General features: G+C 51.8%; 1 protein-coding gene across 2 annotated transcripts in view; it reads right to left on the bottom strand.

Annotated features, from left to right (window-relative positions):
- Nucleotides 1–16680: 16680 nt before the first annotated feature.
- The window catches only part of MAPKAPK3 (MAPK activated protein kinase 3), a 28289-nt gene continuing 25837 nt past the window's right edge, over nt 16681–19132 (bottom strand). For both annotated transcript variants that reach the window (XM_024566155.3, XM_024566156.4), the window contains exons 9-11: nt 19024–19109; nt 18704–18784; nt 16681–18018 (exon numbers count right to left, since the gene is read on the bottom strand). In XM_024566155.3, coding sequence (XP_024421923.1) covers nt 17866–18018; nt 18704–18784; nt 19024–19109 — 320 coding nt within the window. In that variant the 3' untranslated portion in view covers nt 16681–17865. The remainder of the gene's footprint in view (nt 18019–18703; nt 18785–19023; nt 19110–19132) is intronic.

Raw genomic sequence — 19132 nt, 5'->3', positions numbered from 1 at the left:
GGTAGCCGCGGGCCCCCTCGCTGGGGAGGGGAGAGCCCAGAGGTCAGGGACTGGTGCCGTTTTTAGAGCCATCCATCCCAGGGTCACCCACAGCGTTACCAAGGCGCCATCCCCGTACAGGCCGCCCTGGGCGGGGTAGCCACGCGAGCCCCAAGTGGGGCACACTCGGGCTCCTGGCTCTTGGGTCTCTGGAAGGCTTTCTAGGCCCTTGTTTCGAGTGAGCCTGCGTGGTGAATGTTTGGGGATCGAACGATCACAGTCGCCATCTGAGTAAGGAAGCGCTTCCTTCTTGGGATCAGGGGTTCCTGCCCTGGCACTGCCTCTGCTGCTACCCCGTCTCTGCCTTGCAGGACGTTCTGGGCGTCTGGCTCGGTCCCAAAGCTTTCCTCCTTTCTCTCCCTTAGAATTTCATTGTTATGGCTACAAATGTCACCTGGTGACACTAGGTCAAGAATTCATCAAAGACCAGTATAGTCTGGCGACTGCAGGACGTAGCCTCTCCAACGCCGTCCGGACCACGTGGTGTGTCCCCAGCCCTCATACCCCTAGATCCATCCATCTCTGTCCCCAGCACTAGGAAGTCAAATCCCTGGTGTCATCCCTCACTATTACTCTGAAGAGACCCCGACTCCTCAAAGCCCAGCGCAGTGCCTCACCTCCAGGAAAACTTCCCTGATCCTGCAGCTAGCAGACCGGATCCTTCGCTCTTTCGCCCGGGATTCCAGGAGTGTGCCTCTGGGTCCTGTATCTCCCATGAGACGGGCAGCTCCCAAAGGCAAGCTCCAGGTGCAAGTCCACTTCGTGGTCCCTCAGCACCCAGCCTAGCACCTGACACACGCTTGTTGAGTAGGAAGCAAGACAAATACAAAAATATCTTGATAATCAACAGATCTTGTTGATTCTCCCTTCGCAATGCCCTTTATGATTGGTTACTCCTCCCAGGTTAGCCTGTGCTCACCTGGGTTACAGTAGTCCTCCATAATTCCTATTATTCGTGGGGGGATACCTTCCAAGACCCCCAGTAACCGGCGGATCTGAAACCGGGGATAGTACCAAACCCTATGTTTTTTCCTATTCGTATGTACATTTTCACTTAAAGGAAGCACTGTACGGCTTCTGTTTGGCATACCCAAATTCCCGGCATCACTGCTTTTGCACTTTGGGGCCATCGTTAAGTAAAATGAATGTTACTTGAACCCAAGCACTGCAGTACGGATACCGTGACAGTGGATCTGATAACCCAGGCGGCTACTAAGTAACTAATAGCGGGGTAGTGTCTACAGCGGGAATATGCTGGACAAAGGGATGATTCACATCCTGGGTGGAGTTTCATCACACTACTCAGAACAGCATGCCATTTACAATGTATGAATTGTTTATTTCTGGAATTTTCCATTAAATATTTTCATACCGTGGTAGAAGATAGGTAACTAAAACTGCAGAAAGTGAAACCATGGATAAGGGGGGACTACTGTGTTGCCATAGACTCCAAGTTCCTGACCTATAGACTCCTCCTCCCACCAATGAAGGCTGCTCACTCCTGTCCCCGGAAAACTTTCTGTAAATGATTGAGTTTCTCAATAGCTAGATGCTTTTTTCCTGTTGGTCCAAGAACATAATAAAGGAGATACCCTCATCTAACTACCCGAAACCCAGGAACATAGACCTCCACCCAGTGGCTACCACAGAAAGTGTATCGTGGAATGAAGCCACATCCCACAAAGCTACCCGGCAAGTGGGGCCAAGTTACACAGACCTTCTGAACAACCTTAAAGCTCTTATTTCATCCTCTACCTTCATTCCATTAGCCGATATATGTGATGACAGTCTCAGAGCCTAAGGACGGGTTTTCCTAAAGTTTCCTCTCTTGTTCCCAGTCTGAATCCATGTTAGATGGCAGTTTCCCCCGATGAAGACAGTCCCAATCTGTGGCTGCACACCTCGACTCAGAGGGCACCTGATAAGTCCCAGACTCCTGCAGTCTTGCTGTTAGTGCTAAATTTAGGTTGTTTTCTTGAGCGTAGCTCATGTCGTGGAGAGTCGGCCTTCAGCAGGACTGTGCACCTGCTCTCCTGTACCCACAGCATCTGCTCTGATCCCTTCTTCAGGTGCTCGGTCCACTGAGCTGAGTGAGGCTCTCAGTTGGCTCTCACCCTCACATACGCACCCCTCCTAGCATGTGAGCTGACCTCCAGCTTGCCTCTGAACATCAGGACCCTGGGCGCCCTGCCCTCCCCTCCTTTCCTCTCACTCTTTCTTATATCCTCACCACCCGCCCTCCCTGGTTCACTGTCTGCTCCTTCTCAGAATCCCCAGGAGCCCACTGGACCACTGTTGTTCCCTGTCCCCCGTTTTTACTCTGCTCAGCCCCACAGGCTCCTGCAGCCCCGGGGAACACCTACCCTGTCAGTGCCCTTGACCCCTATTCCCTCTCTCTTCCTCCTCTTTGACTTCGAAGGAGAGTCATCCACTCCAGATCCCATTATTTCAATGCAATTTATTTGACTCTCAGTCCCCGAAAGTCTGCCTTCTGACCCTGTGGCCTCCTGGAAACTGCTCTCTCAGAAGTCCCCTGGGTCATCCCAACTCCAGATATAAGCATTTGCTATTTCCTGGTTCTGTCTGGACCTTTGCAAACAGTATCCCTCAGCCCATATACTCTCTGATGTTGAAACATGGATCCTCCTCACCTTCCAAGGGCCACTTCTCCCAGGAAAGCTTCCCCATGACGGCCTTTCCTCCAGCACTTCCCCATCCCACTCTCCTCCAAGAGATCTCCAACGTGTGTCCACCTTGAACACTGGCAAATATCTATTTCCTTCTTCAGTGGCAAAGCTTGCTCTTCATTTAGTTTTACCCCACACAGAGACTAACAAAGTACCTGCCACCTAAAAGGAATTCAACTCCTATATGCCCTTGGGTGAATGATCTGCCTGTATGTTTCCTGAGAACATAAGGAAATAGGTTGGAAAAAAAGAACTGAGCAGCTTCAGCCAGTCATAAATCTCCAAATTCAGAAACTTGAGTTAATTAGAGTAAATTTCCTTGGTATAAGCATATTGGCTTTAATTAAAAATTCATTGAGACATCCTATTGGGGAGCCATATAAAAGATAAGCATGGTGGAGCAATTTGTCTAAGAAACAAAAAAGTTTGCAGTTTGACCTAGCATGCCACTCTTACTTTGGGGTTGAACTCAGTACCTCAGATGATAAATTGCAACTTGATGAGTGGGAAAGGGATCCAGTTGTCAGCAGGAAATTATTTAACATTGGTGGATATTTAAAATAGCCCATAACCAAACAGATTTTGTACATAATGCAGAGAGCATCATCTTTTTCTGTTAAATGGTTCTTAAGTTGATCAACAATTTTTTAACATAAGCAAACTCCATAAGGATAAACCCCCCATCACCTTTAGCAGATAAGACTGGCCCCTCTACAAAGCGGGCTGCACTACACTGATCTTCTCTCCTTGTTTTCTGCTGCCTGGAGAATCAGCAGCATTTAAGGATCCAGCCGGTGTGATGACTCAGCTCATAAAACAATGTGTGGCCACAAAGATGATGTTTATTCCGGAGCATTCTGGAGGCTCTTGCTACTGAAGTCGGCAAGCAGTAGGCAAGCAGCACACGCTGCTCATTCTCCCGAGTTTCTGGCCTTGGTGCCAGAGCGGCCCTCATTCCCCTCCCCCGGCAGTTGACCTCATCTGACACTCTGTCCAAGAAGAATAGTGGGAAAACTTCAGAGAAATGCAGTGGGGACAGAGGCATGTCCAGGTGAAGTGCAGGTGATAGGGGTGACATTCTGCCTCCTCTGAATCAGGAGCTGCCTGCAGCTAGAACTCACGCCCACATGCAGTCCAGGGCAGGTGGAGAGGCAGCTCCCAACTCCTCTCCGCCCTGCTGGGTCCCCCCAGGGGTGGGTCTGCTCTGGTTAATAAAGCATTACAGAACTAGTTTCCTTCATGGCGGAGGGACACCCAAGCTAGTCTCACTTCACCACCACTCCTTACGCTCCCCCAAAGCAACAACTTTTAGGGAACCTACTCTCAGGAGGCAACTTTGGAACAAAGAATGACCAGAGTAGGTTAACCCAGAGATGGCTGACAGTGTCCTGGTCCTTTCACATGAAGAGACCTAAGTGACTAAGAGGATATTGTTAGTATTTTCCTTTAAATTTTTTTGCATCTGAATGTTTGCAGTGGGGAGGGACTAGGGAAGAGTGTGAAAAAGGGACAGATTAAGCTGTGCAATATTTCATGATTTTCCCTAAAATGACAAACTTGAGCCATCTGTTCCTATTTTATCAACCCATTCAAAATACTAAAATGCGGATTCCTTGCAGTTAGCCAACGTCTTTCAGATGAGAAATGACCAAAGCTTCCCTGATTTCAACCTCTGGAGACTGAAGTGGCACTTCTGGATGACCCGCAGCTATCAAGCCCCAGTGTGAGGAACCCCCCCCCCCATGTGCAACAGGCTCCTCTGTGCATCCTCCCTGCCCATTGAAGACTCTGAGCTGCCTGGGGTCACTGCCATGCCGAATTCCTTCTGGCATCCTCGGTGCCTAGCACGTGGGGACTGACACATAACAGGTGCTCCGTAAATATTGCTTGAATGAGTAAGTTTTTCCCAGAAATGTATACCTTTGTTCCAATGCAGTTTTTGTTGGTTTGTTGTTTGTTTCTGTCTAGGAAAATGGGAGGAGATATAATTAATTAAAAAAAAAAAGAAGAAGAAGAAGAAAACAAGATCCTCCTGGCAGGAAGGGCAAGGAGATAGAAACTTGGCATTACTTTGTTCTCCTTTCCCTTTGGAGGAAATAGCTGTGCCCTTGAATTTCTGCAATAAGTCACCAAGGAGGAATTGAAATTAAAAACCTTGGAGGGTAATTAGCAACAAAACATTCTAATGTCAAGAAGTGAATTTTATGGGACCATATTTATAATATTAATTGAGCCTCTGCATGGCCAAATGGTGAAATTATTGCTCCAATACAAATAGGCCCAAAAGAGAAAAACAGCCCAAAATAGCACAGATAATGCAATTCAGGACAGAGGTAATTCTCTACACATAAAAAGCAAGCAACTGCAATGCCTTCGCCAATTCACTTAAGTGCAAACAAAGCCTGTTCTGCATAGCACCACCTACCCTGTCTCTGGGTTGCTCTGGACCTGGGGCTGGAAAGGGAACAGAGTGTCCCCACCACTTCGCATGCTTTTCCACACCTTCAAGTGTGGAAAATTTCAATCAATCATTCACCACGTATTTATTGAACACTTATTATGGACCAGGTCCAGAGCAGAAAATGTTCATAGTCTTTCCTATCACAGAGTTTACCATCTAGCTGGCAGGGCGAGGGCGGCAGGGAAGAGACATTGAACCAATTATCGCCCAAATGAATCTCTAATTAAAGACATAAGCACAAGGACAGAAGAATATAGTGTACAGAGGGAGTATTCACCAAGGGGCCTGACCTAGTTTGGTAAGTCAGGGAAGACTTCTTGGAGGAAACAATGTTTAAACTGGAACCTGACAATGCAGATGAATCAGCTGAGTAAAGGAGAGGAAGTGCTCTGGGAGGGAGCAGCCTCTAGGGGGAGGTAGGTCTGGTGAGAAGGGAGCTTGATGTATCCAAGATATGAAAACGCCAGGATGCGACAAGTGAGCAATTAAGTGGCTAGTGGGAAGAGATGCGGCTGGACTGGGAGTCAGGGCCATGTCTTGGGGCAGCAACCATTGCCAGGCTGGGTCAGAAGCAGAGCTGGGAGATGGGAGTAAGGCCAGGCCCTAGGACCAGGCCCTGCAAGCAGATCCTGGGCTTGTTGGGGGGACAACCAAGGCAAAGGCCATCCCCTTGAGTTCTGGGCTTGGCCGCACCATTGCACATTCTCCAGTTCTCCAAGCACCTAACTAAGGCTGTGTGGAACCACCGCTCAGCCAGGAGCCCTCCAGACCTCCCCTGTCTTTGAGCCAATCCCTCCTTGATTCTCAAGATGGCCCAGCTAGGCACAGGCTGCACCCTCATCTCCGAGGCTGGGAGGGGGAGAGCACCTTCCTCCTGACAGAGCAAACTCTCCAGAGCCTAGGGGGGTTCTGGGCCCATCTCAGCACCTTGCTTGTCACCCACAACCCTGCCCAGGTTAAGGGTCTAGGGAAAGAGTAGCACCAAGCATGCCAAGAAACAACTGGCTCTGAAATCCATTGGGGACCACTGCTCATCTCCTCCTTGAGAAACATTCAGTGGAGGATGCAAAAACAAATTCTTTACCTTAGACGTGCACTCAGAACATGCAGGACCCTGACTTGGGAGTCTACGACCCACTCCATTACCACCCACTCTGTTACCACTAAGGAAGAGCAATGCTAAATAGTGGGGAGTGTTTTGTTCTCCAGTCAGCACTGAGGGGGATGGGTCAGAGTTTATAACGTGCAGTCATGAATTATGGAACGATGGGGAACATCGTCTTGGTCCAGAAACCTGTCATGCCAGGAGTCGTGGTGATTTTTCATGAAAACTCGATATCAAGTAGCCCTTGCCGAAACCTCAACCCCAACCTGCCTGTCTGGGCTACTCCCAGCCCTTGGACTTTTTCAAGCTTTACGTGACCTGGCAACAGTGAACAGAGCTTGAGTTCATATCCAGCTCCAGACACTTCCCAGCTGGGTGACCCCAAGCAAGTAGCTTAACCTCTCTGACCGTAGTTTTCTCTTCTGACAAGGGGGAATAATAACAGCTTCTACCAGGGATGCTTGTGAGGATGCCTGTGAGGCTCTTGACACAGAGCTGGCACAGGGTCAACATTCACTCCACGCTGGAACCTTGCTCCCTGCCCGCCCACTCGGAGTGCTTCCCAGAAATGCTGGGTCTCCTCACATTTGGGGAACTGGGCTGATTTGGTATCCCCACCCAGCTGAGCTGGCCTCCTGTGTCCACCATCCAGCACTTCGCTCAGCACCAGCCCCTTCTCTTTGTTCAACATGAAAAGGTATTGATTTCCCTGAGCTATTTTTATGATTCCTTGAGAACCGCATAGGCCATCAGTTCTCCTCCGTGACCACCACGTCCCCGCTCATAGCCAGTTTTCCTAGAGCCACGGGGTCTTCAGCTGCCAAGGCTTGGCTCTGTTTCATTTTGCACCGGTTTAAAGGTCAAACATGAATCTCTCCCCATTATTGCACTGTCTTGTCACATAGACTCGCTCTGTTTCATGCATTAGTCACAGTCTTGCTATCAAATTAAATATTCCTCTGTGGTTATTTTTAGAGAAATCTTTTCCTAACTCTACGCGGCCCAATGATGTGTGCGCACCCACAGTTCTGGAATCCAGGCATTATCGGGTGGGCTCCAAGTTGTGAGAGGGCTCAGATTCCTCTAGAAAACAGCAGCCAGTGGAGCAGTGGATCTGTGCCCTGGCTCCCTCCATGGAGTCCCCTGCCCAGGCAAAAACCACTAATACCCCAAGCCTCTGAGGATCTGATCATTCATCGGCAGGTCCACTAAAGGCCCACAGGAGGCTCTTGGCCTGATCGGGAGTTAAGCAAAGCATGCTCCTGCCGACTCAACCGCTTGTTTCACTCGCTTCTCGTTCCTAGTATTGGGTTGGCCAAAAAGTCCATTTAGTTTTTTTGGCAAAAAAAAGACACACCTTTCATTTTCACCAATAACTTTATTGATTTGGATATTTTGAGTATGTTCGCTATCTCCCACTATTGGCTTCTAGTGGGCAGAGGCCAGGGGTGCTGCTAAACATCTTCCAATGCATAAGACAGCCCCACAGCAAAGAATTATTTGGACAAAATGTCAAAAGTACCAAGAAACTTCATGAACCACTTTTGACACATTCTATCGGTCTCAGCATCTCGGCACCTTCTCTACACCCTGCACAAATCTTTTTTTGCATTTCAGTTGCGTTTTTACCTTTCTTGAAATAATAAAGCATAATACATAAAATGTTGTATACTTCCATTTTCAATATTAAAATGGCTGTACAAAAAATCACCAATCTTTTTGCGGTGTTTTTACATGTACAGTGATATAACAGCTGTCACAATATAATCTAACAAAATTGTTTCAAATGAAGTTAAAGACAGGTAAGCACTACTAGAGCCATCGTACGGAAAAAACTAAACAAACTTTTTGGCCAACCCAATACAAGGGCACCAAGTGTAATGTGCCCCATGCCCTGCACCCCATAGAAACCTGCATTCAGGGAAGGGCCTGTGACCCTCCTGACTGAGGCCTGAGCGAAGGATAGTGCTCGCATCCCTGCTCACTCCCGGAGTGGCCATCTGCTCAGGCCAGCCTCGATAGAGAAAGGAGGCCCTCGGAACAGAATTGCAGACTTGGCCCCGGGTGGGTGTGCATGCAGGGGGAGGAGCTTGCTAGGAGCAAGTCCTCTCCAGCCACTGGGAGTTTAAGAAAGCTGCGAATACCTTACTTAGCCTTAAGGAGCTCACGGTGGAATTGAAGCAACAAAACACACAGAAAGGGACTAGATAAGAATTCCAGATAGGATTCAGCACTTCTCCCTGCAAGTGGACTATAGAGGAAGGTCTGGGTTTCTCACTCCTAACGTTCCCTTCCATGTCCACTGGCTGTGACACCCTGGGCCTCACTCACCCAGAGCAAGTGAGACTTGGTGGTGGGTCGGAAGGGTTGTCATCAGCCTGATTCTGGACTCAGTTCACAGGTCCATGTGGCCTCACACTAAGCTGTTTGCTCCCCTGAGCCTTCATCAGTGAAGAAGGCGATGCTTTGGCCTCCACCTGGGTCTTGGTTTCTCACCTTGTTGTGAAGTTGGATGGGTGAAAGGGGACTACCTATGGAGCGGGCACCTGTAGACTGATGCTATGGACGTTCAGGGGCAGGGAGGCCAAGTGGACTGAGAGATCCAGGAAGGCTTGGCTGAGGAGGCGAGCCTTCAGAGGATGAGTCCGGTTGAACAGGAGGAAAGGGGACGCTCTCGTGGGGGGTTTCTGAACCAAGGCACAGAGAGAAGCAGAGACAGGCAGGAAGCAGCCGCAAGGTCATTGTGGCCAGAGCCCGGGATTTCCCTGGAAGAGGTGGCAGGTGGATGAAGAGAGATGACAGAGAATTCCTAGCAGTCAGTAGAGACTAGATTGGCCAGTTGGTCAAAGCATGTTTCCCAAAGGTTTGCCAGGTCCAGGAGAAGTGACTGGGGGCAAAGTCAATGATAGCTTAGGGGACAATCCGAGGGGCAGGCCAGAGGCTGCTGTGACTGGTCCATGGTTCCCTACTGTCAGGATGTGGATCTGGCCTGGGGGAGTGGCACTAAACACTGGTTAGAAGGGACCACGTAAAGCCTTCTGGAAGAAGAATGCGCCCATGGAAACTGGCTGGCAGGGGGACAGGAGACAGTTCAGGATGACACAAAGGTTGACCTTGGATCACAGCAGGGGGTGAGCATGGCCCTGCAGGCCCTGGTGAGCCAGTGGGAGAGCCTACCAGGAAAGTTACAAGTGTGAGTCACTGGATGGGATCTGTTCTTTCCCATGAGAGAAAACAGGACCAGAAAAGGAACAAATGGGAAAATGAGCATCTTCTCTAACCATCAAAGAAAGACAGATTGAAGCTACAATGAGACCCAATTCGTTGGCCCATCAAATACAAAAGAAAATTTAAATAACAGTGTACAGGCAGTTAGGAATGTGAGAATGGGTTGCCTCCTGTAGTGTTTCTCAGCGGGGTGGGTCTAGTTGACCCCTGCCCAAGCAAAATGGCAAGTGGCTATCACGAACCCCAAAAACACTCGTTCTCTGAAAATGGATAGAGGAAAAGCTCCATCCACATAGATATCAATAAAATATTGTCTATAAATATTGGCAGTAACCCAAATATCACCGTGGAATAAATTAATTGAACATGAGGCATTACCCCATGCAATTTTATGCCATCAGTAAGGACAATGAAAGCCATATATCAACATGGAGAATGTCTATTATGTAACAGTGAAAAATAATCAGGCCCAAAACTCTGTTCACAGCATAGTTATAATTATGCGAGAACAGTTGCATGTAGAAACAAACCAGAGTAAAATATACCAAGAAAAGAAACTTTCCCTCTTTTTTGCAATTTCCCAAAGAGTATGTGTGGCTTTCGTGACAAATTTACAGAAAGCAGTGCGGCTGTTTCAGGAAAATAACACACGTGGGCAGGCTGTGGAGCTGGGCAGCTCTGCACCGCACTGCCCTGCGCTCCGGGGGCCACCCTCCCTCCCTTCTTGGAGCTCACCCCTCCCAGTGATGAGCATGGAGGATTTCTAGAAGCTGGGTCCCTGTGATAGAGCGCCAGGGACAGCACTGGGCATGGTTCTTATGTCTGCTTCATCCTCTCCTGTCTCCCCAGCCTGTCTTGTCTGCACATCCACCCTGGCTGGCCCAGGCCCTGACTTCCAGGGCACAGGGTCCGTTTTTCCCTTTTCCCGTGGCCAGTGAGGTCTCTGGTCTCTGGGCAGAGTCTAGGGCTCCTGGGGCTCCTCCCTGGGTGCTTGCAGAGAGGCCACCACGCCCCTCCACTAGCTCCCCTCCTCCACGTCCATATCTACAGCTCCCACCTCTGCGGATGGGCTTCAAGGCCTGTCGCTCCACTGAGGTGCCCAAGGTCATCTGAGATGGAAAAGCTGATGGTCATTTCTCTGTCCTCATCCTACTTTGCCTGCTTAGTGACATCCCATAGAACAGGGGTGTCAAACTCATTTTCACCAGGGGTCACATCAGCCTCGTGGTTGCCTTCAAAGAGCCGAATGTAATTTCAACTCCTTAATGGTTAAGGAGTAGTTATGTTTATGCAGCCCTAAAATTATTTTGGCACTTTGAAGACAACCACGAGGCTGATGTGGCCCCCAGTGAAAACGAGTTTGACAACCCTGCCATACAGTAGTCATCCCTTCCTTGGGACTCTTGCTTCAAGAGATTTCCAAGAAAAGATACTCTTTTGGTTTTCCTCCTACCTCAACTCTCCCCCCAGCCTACGTTCCCGGCTCCTTTGTGTCCCTAAGCTCTGCCCCAGAACTAAGTCTTCTTTTCATCCCTCTCTGCTTCCTCTTCCCTCTGCACTAGTCTCGTGGCTCTGGATTCCATCTCCATCATGATATCTCCCAAACACTGGGCCTCAAGCCCCATCCCTCTGGCTGCCCTTCTGACACCTGGAATATCTATCTAATAGCATCTTGAAGAGAAACTGGCCTCCCCCACAAAGTCTCCTCATCTCCAGAGGCAGTACCTCCATCTCCCCAGTGGCTCAAGGCGACATCCGACAGTCACCCCTAGTGCTGCTCTCCTTCCCCCACCTCCATTCCCCCGTGAGTTCTATGACTCTGACTCCAAATATATCCCAGATCTCCCGTCATCTCAGGCCAAACCCCCGCCCACTCTCACCTGGAGTGCTGGTCTCCCTGCTTCCGCTTCTGTCCCTGCAATTCTTCCCAGGCAGCCAGAGGAATTGTCTAAAAGTGTAAACCCCAACATGTCATTCCCCCACTTGAAAGAATGGCCTTCCAAGAAACAAAACGTTGGCTACTTTCTCTGCCTTCTCTGCTGTTGCCATTGCCATTCTATGTGGCATTAGGAGTCCCAGCCAGGGCACAGGCAAGGAAAAAAAGGCATAAAAACTGGGAAGGAAGAAGTGAAGCTGTCTAGTCACAGATATTATTGTGAATGTAGAAAACTACTGAAACTAATAAGTAAGTTTAGCAGTGGCACAGAATACAAAATAATACATAAAAATCAATTGTACTTTAATAAACTAGTCATAAACTATTGGGAAATTTTTTTAACTTTAAATTCTACTTGCAATAAATATATCCAAAAAGTAAAATTACTAGCAATTAATTAATGCAAGATGTACAAGACTATAAAATACCGCTGAGAAAAATTAAAGAAGACCTAAATAAATAGAAAGATACACCATGTTGCCATGACTGGTGTAGCTCAGTGAGTTGAGAGTCATCCTGCAAACCAAAAGATCACCAGTTCAATTCCCCAGTGAGTTGGGGCACATGCCTGGGTTGAGGGCCAGGTCCCCAGCTGGGGGCGTGCAAGAGACAACCGATCAATGTATCTCTTGCACATCTATGTTTCTCTCCCTTTCTCACTCCCTTCCCCTCTCTCTAAAAGTAAGTAATTTTAAAAAAATCCAACCTTGGAGAGCAGGAAAGGGTACTCAGGGAGATGGACCAAGACTGCCAGGGCCAAGGCTGGAACAGGGGCTAAAGTGTTTCCCTCTGGGGCCTAGAACAAGGCAGTACTCTCAGGGTTTGTCTTGTGCTTGGGAGGTCGTAGTTGGCCCTCGTCAAATGTGATGCATCCTCACCACTGTCCACTGGTCCTGGGGCAGGGAGTAGGAGACCAACTCTCCAACATCCAAGGCCCAAGAAGTGATTCAAGTTCAGGAGTGCATGTGTGGCCTTTGGAGAAGAGGAATCCATTTCCTTCTCCCTCCACCCACTCTCTCCTTCCTCCAGGATGGTGGTTGGCTTCCCAATACTGTCTTCTGGCTCCTTGAACCCCAAGCTTTTTTAAAACTTGATTCTAGAGACAGGGGAAGGGAGGCAGAAAGAGAGGGAGAGAAACATCAACACGCGAGAGAAACAGCAATCGGTTGCCTGTTACAGATGCCCCAACGAAGGATCAAATCTGTAAACCCAGGCATATGCTCTGACCAGGAATCAAACTGGCAACCTTTCAGTTTGCAGGATGATGTCCAACCAATTGGTCCACACTGGCGAGGGCTCCAAACTTTTGACTATGAGAAAATCTTCTGGGTAAATGGCAGACCACCCTCAGTGTCTACACTGCATAGGCCTTGGCAGGGCACAGGTCTTCCCAGACCCAGGGCCTTTGCACTTACCATTCCCTCTGCCCGGGATGCCCTTCCTCCTGCTCTTCTTACAGCCAACTTCTTGTTGTTCGTCCACCACAGAGTGTGCCCCTCTCAGAAACATCCCATGACCCTCCTGTCCTTGTCACCCCACTTTGGCTATGGGTTCTGTTACTACGGAAGGACTCCCATCTGCCTGGCTTGCCCCAGCCAATAGCCCAGGGACGCCTGTCCCAGTAGATACTCTGAGCAAACCCATCCCCTCATCTTGTGCAGTGAGGAGCCCTGTGCCTCAGGTTCCTGGATCCCTTCATGACCCTGTGAGGACAGACTGATTCTTTGGACGCGCCTGGCTGCCATTGGACAGAGCCTCCTCTGCCTCACCTGTCTTCCCTGGTAGCCTTGGCCAGCTTCACTGCACAGACCACTACAGCCTGGCCTGCCAGGGGCTTTCAAAGAGAGAGAAGCCTCAAGGGCAGTGGGCAGCTCAATCAGACACAGGCTCTGACTCCAGCTACAATACCCTTTTCCCAAGTCTTTGTCTAGCCAAATCTGGCTTGCCCTTCAAATTCATAGGTCACCACCTCTGGAAAGCCTTCTATGATTGTCTCCAGTCAAAAGTAGCATTCTATCCTCTGATCTCCTCCAGCAGCGAGGCAGTGGCTAAGAGCTTGAGGCTCAGTTTCTCCATGTGGACCAAGGGAGATGACCTAGGTAAAGCTCCAGTACCATCCTGGCACATAGTAGGCACTTACTCACAATGTTATGGTCCCTGCTCCCCTCCACCCAGGCAGGACCACAGCTCCCTCAAGCTCTGGCACACAGTAGGCACACATCTACTGAATGCTCACCTGGGTGACCAGCAGGTGGCCCCATACCCCAATTAACCTGCCCTGACCAGCTGCTCTGGACCCCAGGAAATCCGTTTCCTTGAGTCACCCCCCCACCCCACCCCCGACCCCAGTCAGGGGAAATGGAGAGGGTGGAACTGGCAGAGTCCTGGCAGCTTAGCATGTCACCTAGCAGACACTTGGGCTGCACTGGTGGGCATGGCTGTGGTGGAGAAGAGGTGGGGGTGGCCAAGTCCAAAGTCCTTGTGAAGTTTACTCCCACTTAAGAGAGAAGAAAATTGAGGCCCAGCAAAGTGTTTGATATCCCTGAGACCACAGAGCATTCCCACAAGCTGCCAACTATCTGGCCCTGAGTTATCAATGTCTCATTTTCCTGACAGGGAACCTCAAAAAAAGTGGAATAGCCTTACCCAAGATTGCATGCCAACCAAAGTTCAGGTCTCCTGGCTCAAAATAACCCCATACACAGTGGGCTTCCTAGACCCTTCCTGCCTCCTGGCCACTGGGAGAAGAAGTTTACCGTGCTGGGTTTGGGGGAAGCTGTGAGGATGCACTAGGGATGCAGAGGCTCAGCCTGAGGCAGCCAGATCCAGAGCCGGCTACCTGGGGCCTAGGCCCCTTCCCCATGCCTTCCAGAGAGAGAGCTTCAAGCAGGCCTGGAAACATGGAGACCCGTACAGGGGTTGCGGCAGGCTGCATTGTGAGGCTCAATTGTGACACTACAGCGGAAGGGCTGAAACGAGGGTGGAGAGGGGCTGGTGTGGAATAGCAATGAGCCCGGCCACTGGAAACCAGCCAGCACCAGGTTTGCAAGACAGAGAACTCTGCTGTCGACTGGGTCAGGGGGAGGAGCATCACTTGGAAGAAATGTTGCATGCACACACAAGCACTCACACATGTACATGTATGAATATACCTCTTATGGATTCTTTATTGAAAGCTCCCAGGGAAGTCACATGGAGCCCATGCAAATGCCTGTTTCTGAACAGGCTGATGTGAACGTGTGGCCACTTCTTAGCTCACCTGATACCAGCGGACTTTCAGGGATTTGTTTCCACTTCACAGAAAGCCACACTGAGGTCCTAAGAGGGTGAGTTGGCCAGGCATCCAGTCTCCAAGCCTTGGTCTGTGAATGCTGCACCTGATGCCTGAGATCTGGGGACCATGCCCTGGGCTGGGCTTGCCGCTAATCCAGGCTCCTCATTAGCTTAGAAGTGACCCAGCAGACCTGAGACTTGGGGGCAATCCTTCCATCCTCTCCTTGGCTACTCACCTCTGCTGCACACCCCTCATCCACTTGGGTACAGGAGGAGGCATGCCCTCTCCCCCACAACAGCAATGGGCCAAGCATGGCCAGGATGAGTCCATCCCTGGGACTGGCAGGCAGACGGACACCTGAGCAGATGCCGAGACTGCTGAAGCCCCAGTCTTGCATGTGAAGGCTATGCAGGCAGAAGATCAAGGCCAGCCCCAGGGAGAAGCACAGACAGGCAGAGCTGAGGGGCGCATAGCCCTGCAGTTCTGCTTAACCCAGTAACCTGTCAGGCACCCTGCCCAGCCACTGGGGTACATATATCCCCTCTTTGGCTTAAACTGGCCCATGATACCTCCTCCTCAAGCCATGTCCTCTTCACAGATGGTCTCAAGTCTCAGCTTCAACAGGTATTTGTGTGATATTTTATTCTACCCCTTGACTGTGCACCCCCTGAAGTGAGACACCTGTCCGAGGCTCTCATGCTGCCTGCCTTGCACCTAGCACGGGGTCTCAGGCACAGGGGCTGCTCCGTAGCTAAGGGAAGGAGTCTGTCTGCATCTCTGCCGCTTTGTGACCACACAGACTCTACCTGCCTTTGCATCTGGCCACCATTTCACTGGACAGAGTCCATGACGAGGGTTGGTCTGAACCACAGCCTCTGTGAGACCCCAGAATTCATCTGGGGAGCCAGAGGCCCTTCAGAGGGTGCGCTACCCTCTGTGAAGCCTAGGACTGGAACCAAGTCCCATCTGCTGCAGCTGTGGAGAGCAGGCCCTTGGGAGTGAGACCCCACAGGTAGAGAAAGCCTGATTTTCTGCATGGAAAATTCCCAGAGGTAATCTTGGGGCTGGATTGCTTTTCCCTAAGCAACTGCAAGCACTTCTCTCCTTGACGGCTGGGGTGGCAAAAGGGTGCTGGGCAAGGGCGGTTCTCCCGGCCCCTCCCACAGTGGTTCACACGCTTCATCGGCCAGCCCCTAGACGACTTCCTGGGTGGGCACTAGCATCCCCACTACACAGTTGAGGAAACTGAGGCAGGAAAGCTGGAGGACTTGTCCAAAGTCGCCAGGCTGGGAAGCAGCACACATCTCTGGAGGGAGCCTGTCCCTGCCTTCCAGCAGCTCCGCACCTCCCCCACACCCCCAGGGGAAGGGAGGTGGAGGAGGGCAGGTTGCTGCAAAAGCCAGAGCCCGGTGAGCTCTCAGAAATCTAGGAGGTTTCAAGATAGGACCTGAGAGAATAAGCCACAGTCAGGGCCCCCCACCCGCACCCCTGCCCCAGGCTGCCCGCAAGGGCCCCTGCAGGTTGAGGGTGCTCCGTTGCTAGAGTAGTCAAAAGACAGTCTCCAGTGTCCCGCCCCTCCCCTCCCCAATATTCTCACTGCCAAATGAAACCTGGCAGCTTCTGAAAATAGCTCAGCGCTGCAGCAGGCACCGTGCCTGCCCTTCAGCAGGCTGGCACACAGCTGGGGGTGGCCACTGTGGGAAGACGCTGGCACACACAGAGCTGGGGGTCGGCGTCACACACACTGCACCAGGCAGCACAGGGCTGGGGACACGAGACAGCTGCCATCCCTCTGCTCTTCTGACCTTCCCATGCCTGGAGAGGCCACAGTGGCGCTGGAGCCAGCCTGGCACCCTCCCCAGCAGGGGTGAAATCACTAGTGGGTATGAGCGGCTGCCTTGGGCCACTTTTGTCCACTCATATAGACAAAGAGAAACCCAGGAACCAGGGGAAATGCCAAAATGGTGTTTATTAGCAGTGTTGTCCTATGTGACGTGGTCTCGGGTTTCCCAGCCGGGAAGTGAGCTGGGCGTCAGGCACTTGTCAGCCCCACTCAGGGGCGCGGGGGCCAGGTAAGCCCGGAATGGCAAGGAGGAGCGCTCTCTGCTCCAACTCAGGCCAGGCACGGACTTTCAAAGCGCTACTCAGCAGCCCTCCACGGCCTCAGGTCTGATCTGGAGCATTAATAGAGACCTCTGGTTAACAGGGAGCCTCTTGGCCCTGCCCCCAGCTATCCCCTCTCACAGAGGTACCCGAGTCCACCAGGGCAGGGTGGAGAATAAACCATTATGGAGAGGGGTTCTCCTGCCTGGGATCCTGTGGCAGGTGGGGGCAGAGAAACTGTACTGGTTTTTGTCACAGTGACATTTTCTAAAGTAGAAAAGCATTAAAAATACCTCCCACCCTCAGCTGAGATGAGAGGCCACTCTTTGGTTCAGGGCTAGTAATGGAGGGCTGGGCCCAGGGAGTGTGGAGGAGGAGCTCTGAGGGCTGGCGGGTCCTGTGGGATGGGGTTGCAGCAACATAGGGCTGGACCACCCAGGGAGACAGACAGACTGACCCTGTGGTCTTTGGGAGACCAAAGAGGCTGAGCCTGAGAGGGGTAAGCAGTGGGAGATAGGCCGGCCTCCACGGAAGGCAAAGGCTGAGGACCCTCAATTGCCCCTTCTCCCTCCCTTAACTTAGCATTCACAGACAGCAACTCTCCCTAGTCACCATGGCAACCAATGGCCCACTGCCTTTCCCAAGGCCAGGCCCATCAGCCCACACCACAGGGGGGTGTCTTCATGGAAGGAGGGAAGCCCAGCCACAACCACAAGTGGCCTACAAGCCTAAGGCCAGATCCAGGTCAGGCAGAGCCAGGCTCTCAGGCCACTCTGGGCGAAGGCGCTGAGGATCAGCAGGCAGCTCCCTAGCCCCAGGCACTGCCCCTCTCTAAGAGCTGAGCCTGAACTGGGGCTCTGAAGGAGGGTTGGGGTCAGGGTCCCCCATCCTGAAGTTGTAAGTGACAAATTCAAACACAACAAAACAGTTCTTTTGTTTAAAAAAAATGGCCCTGAGCCCTCTGGGGCAGGGCCTCAGTCGCTGCTGTCTGTCACGCAGGCTTGGAGGCTGGCTTCCCCGTGGCCCCAGGAGCTACTGGTTGTTGCAGCCCTGCGAGGCCAAGGAGCCGCCTGCCTGCTTCTTCCTCCGCTTGTTGAGGAGCCGGTTGTTAGAGGCCTTCAGGTCCTTGATCTTCACCTGGTCGTAGTCCACTCGCATGGTGGCCAAGGCGCTGGTCATCTCCTCCTGGGGGCAGATGGCAGGATGTGGGGACCTCAATAGCCATCACCCTCCTGCCTGGGCAGCCCCTTCAATAATGTCAGTGACAGCAATGGCCACCTTTGTGTGGCCTGTCCATCTGCACCACACAGTTCTTTGTGGTAGGCACCGTGCTGATCCTCTCAGGCACAGGAAGTGCCTTAATGACTCCCTGGGACCACACCAGAGTAACCAGGACAGGGACCTGGAGCATCACCTACTCAGAACCACAAGGCCTGCAGGGGGAGTTATCTTACTGGGCACGCAGGGCACTGCAGCCTAAAGATTGTGCCCTGGGAGTCTTGGGGCTCGAAGCTGCTGCCCCACACGCTCAAACCTGGCCTCTGCTGAGTCTGAAACCAGGCTTAACCCCTCCCAAGTATTGTAGATTATAAGACGGGTTCTGGCTGAAGCTTAGGGCCAAAGGCCGTTCACTGAGCCCCTGGCCCAAAGCCCCTGCACTGAAGGAGTGAGCCAGGAGCGCCACCCTGATGGGGGCAGGGCAGCTCAAGGCCCCACACACCACAGTGGGCCCCCTGGTGCCGTCAGAGACGCCCCAAGCACCAGGCATGGGGCAGGAGCCGAAGACCCAGACTCTGGCTAGCCGCCACCCTGAAGTCCCGTTTTCCAAAACCCTGGAACCTGCAGGGAAACTGAGGCCGAGTCCACCCACCTTAACATCGTCCCAGTGGTCTTTGTCCTCCTGCAGCACTCGGGCCGTGTGCAGCGGCGTCTGCGGCACCACCGTGGATTGCTGCGAGGGGCCCCGAACCCATGGGTTAGGACCTGCATGCACCTGGGACTTCATGGCTCCCTCCCCCGAACCCTTCTTCTGGTCTCCAATGGGGAAACCGAGGCTCAGGGAGATGAAGGAGGCTGACTGGAGCAGCGACAAAGGGAAGTGGGTGGGGCACTACCACGCATCTGTGGCCCTAGAGTGCCAAGGCCTCCTGAGCCGCCACCCTCCCGCCCAGGTGCCCTGTCGGTGCTCACGTTGATCCAGGGATGGTTCATGAACTGTGCGATGCTCAGCCGCTCCGTGGGGTCCGTCTTCAGCAGCAGGCGGATCAGCTGCTTGGCTGGGGAGTGGGGTCCTGGTGAG

This window comes from Desmodus rotundus, chromosome 8 (genome assembly GCF_022682495.2).
Source record: "Desmodus rotundus isolate HL8 chromosome 8, HLdesRot8A.1, whole genome shotgun sequence".
Classification (NCBI taxonomy): domain Eukaryota; kingdom Metazoa; phylum Chordata; class Mammalia; order Chiroptera; family Phyllostomidae; genus Desmodus; species Desmodus rotundus.
This window is presented reverse-complemented; position numbering and strand designations above follow the sequence as displayed.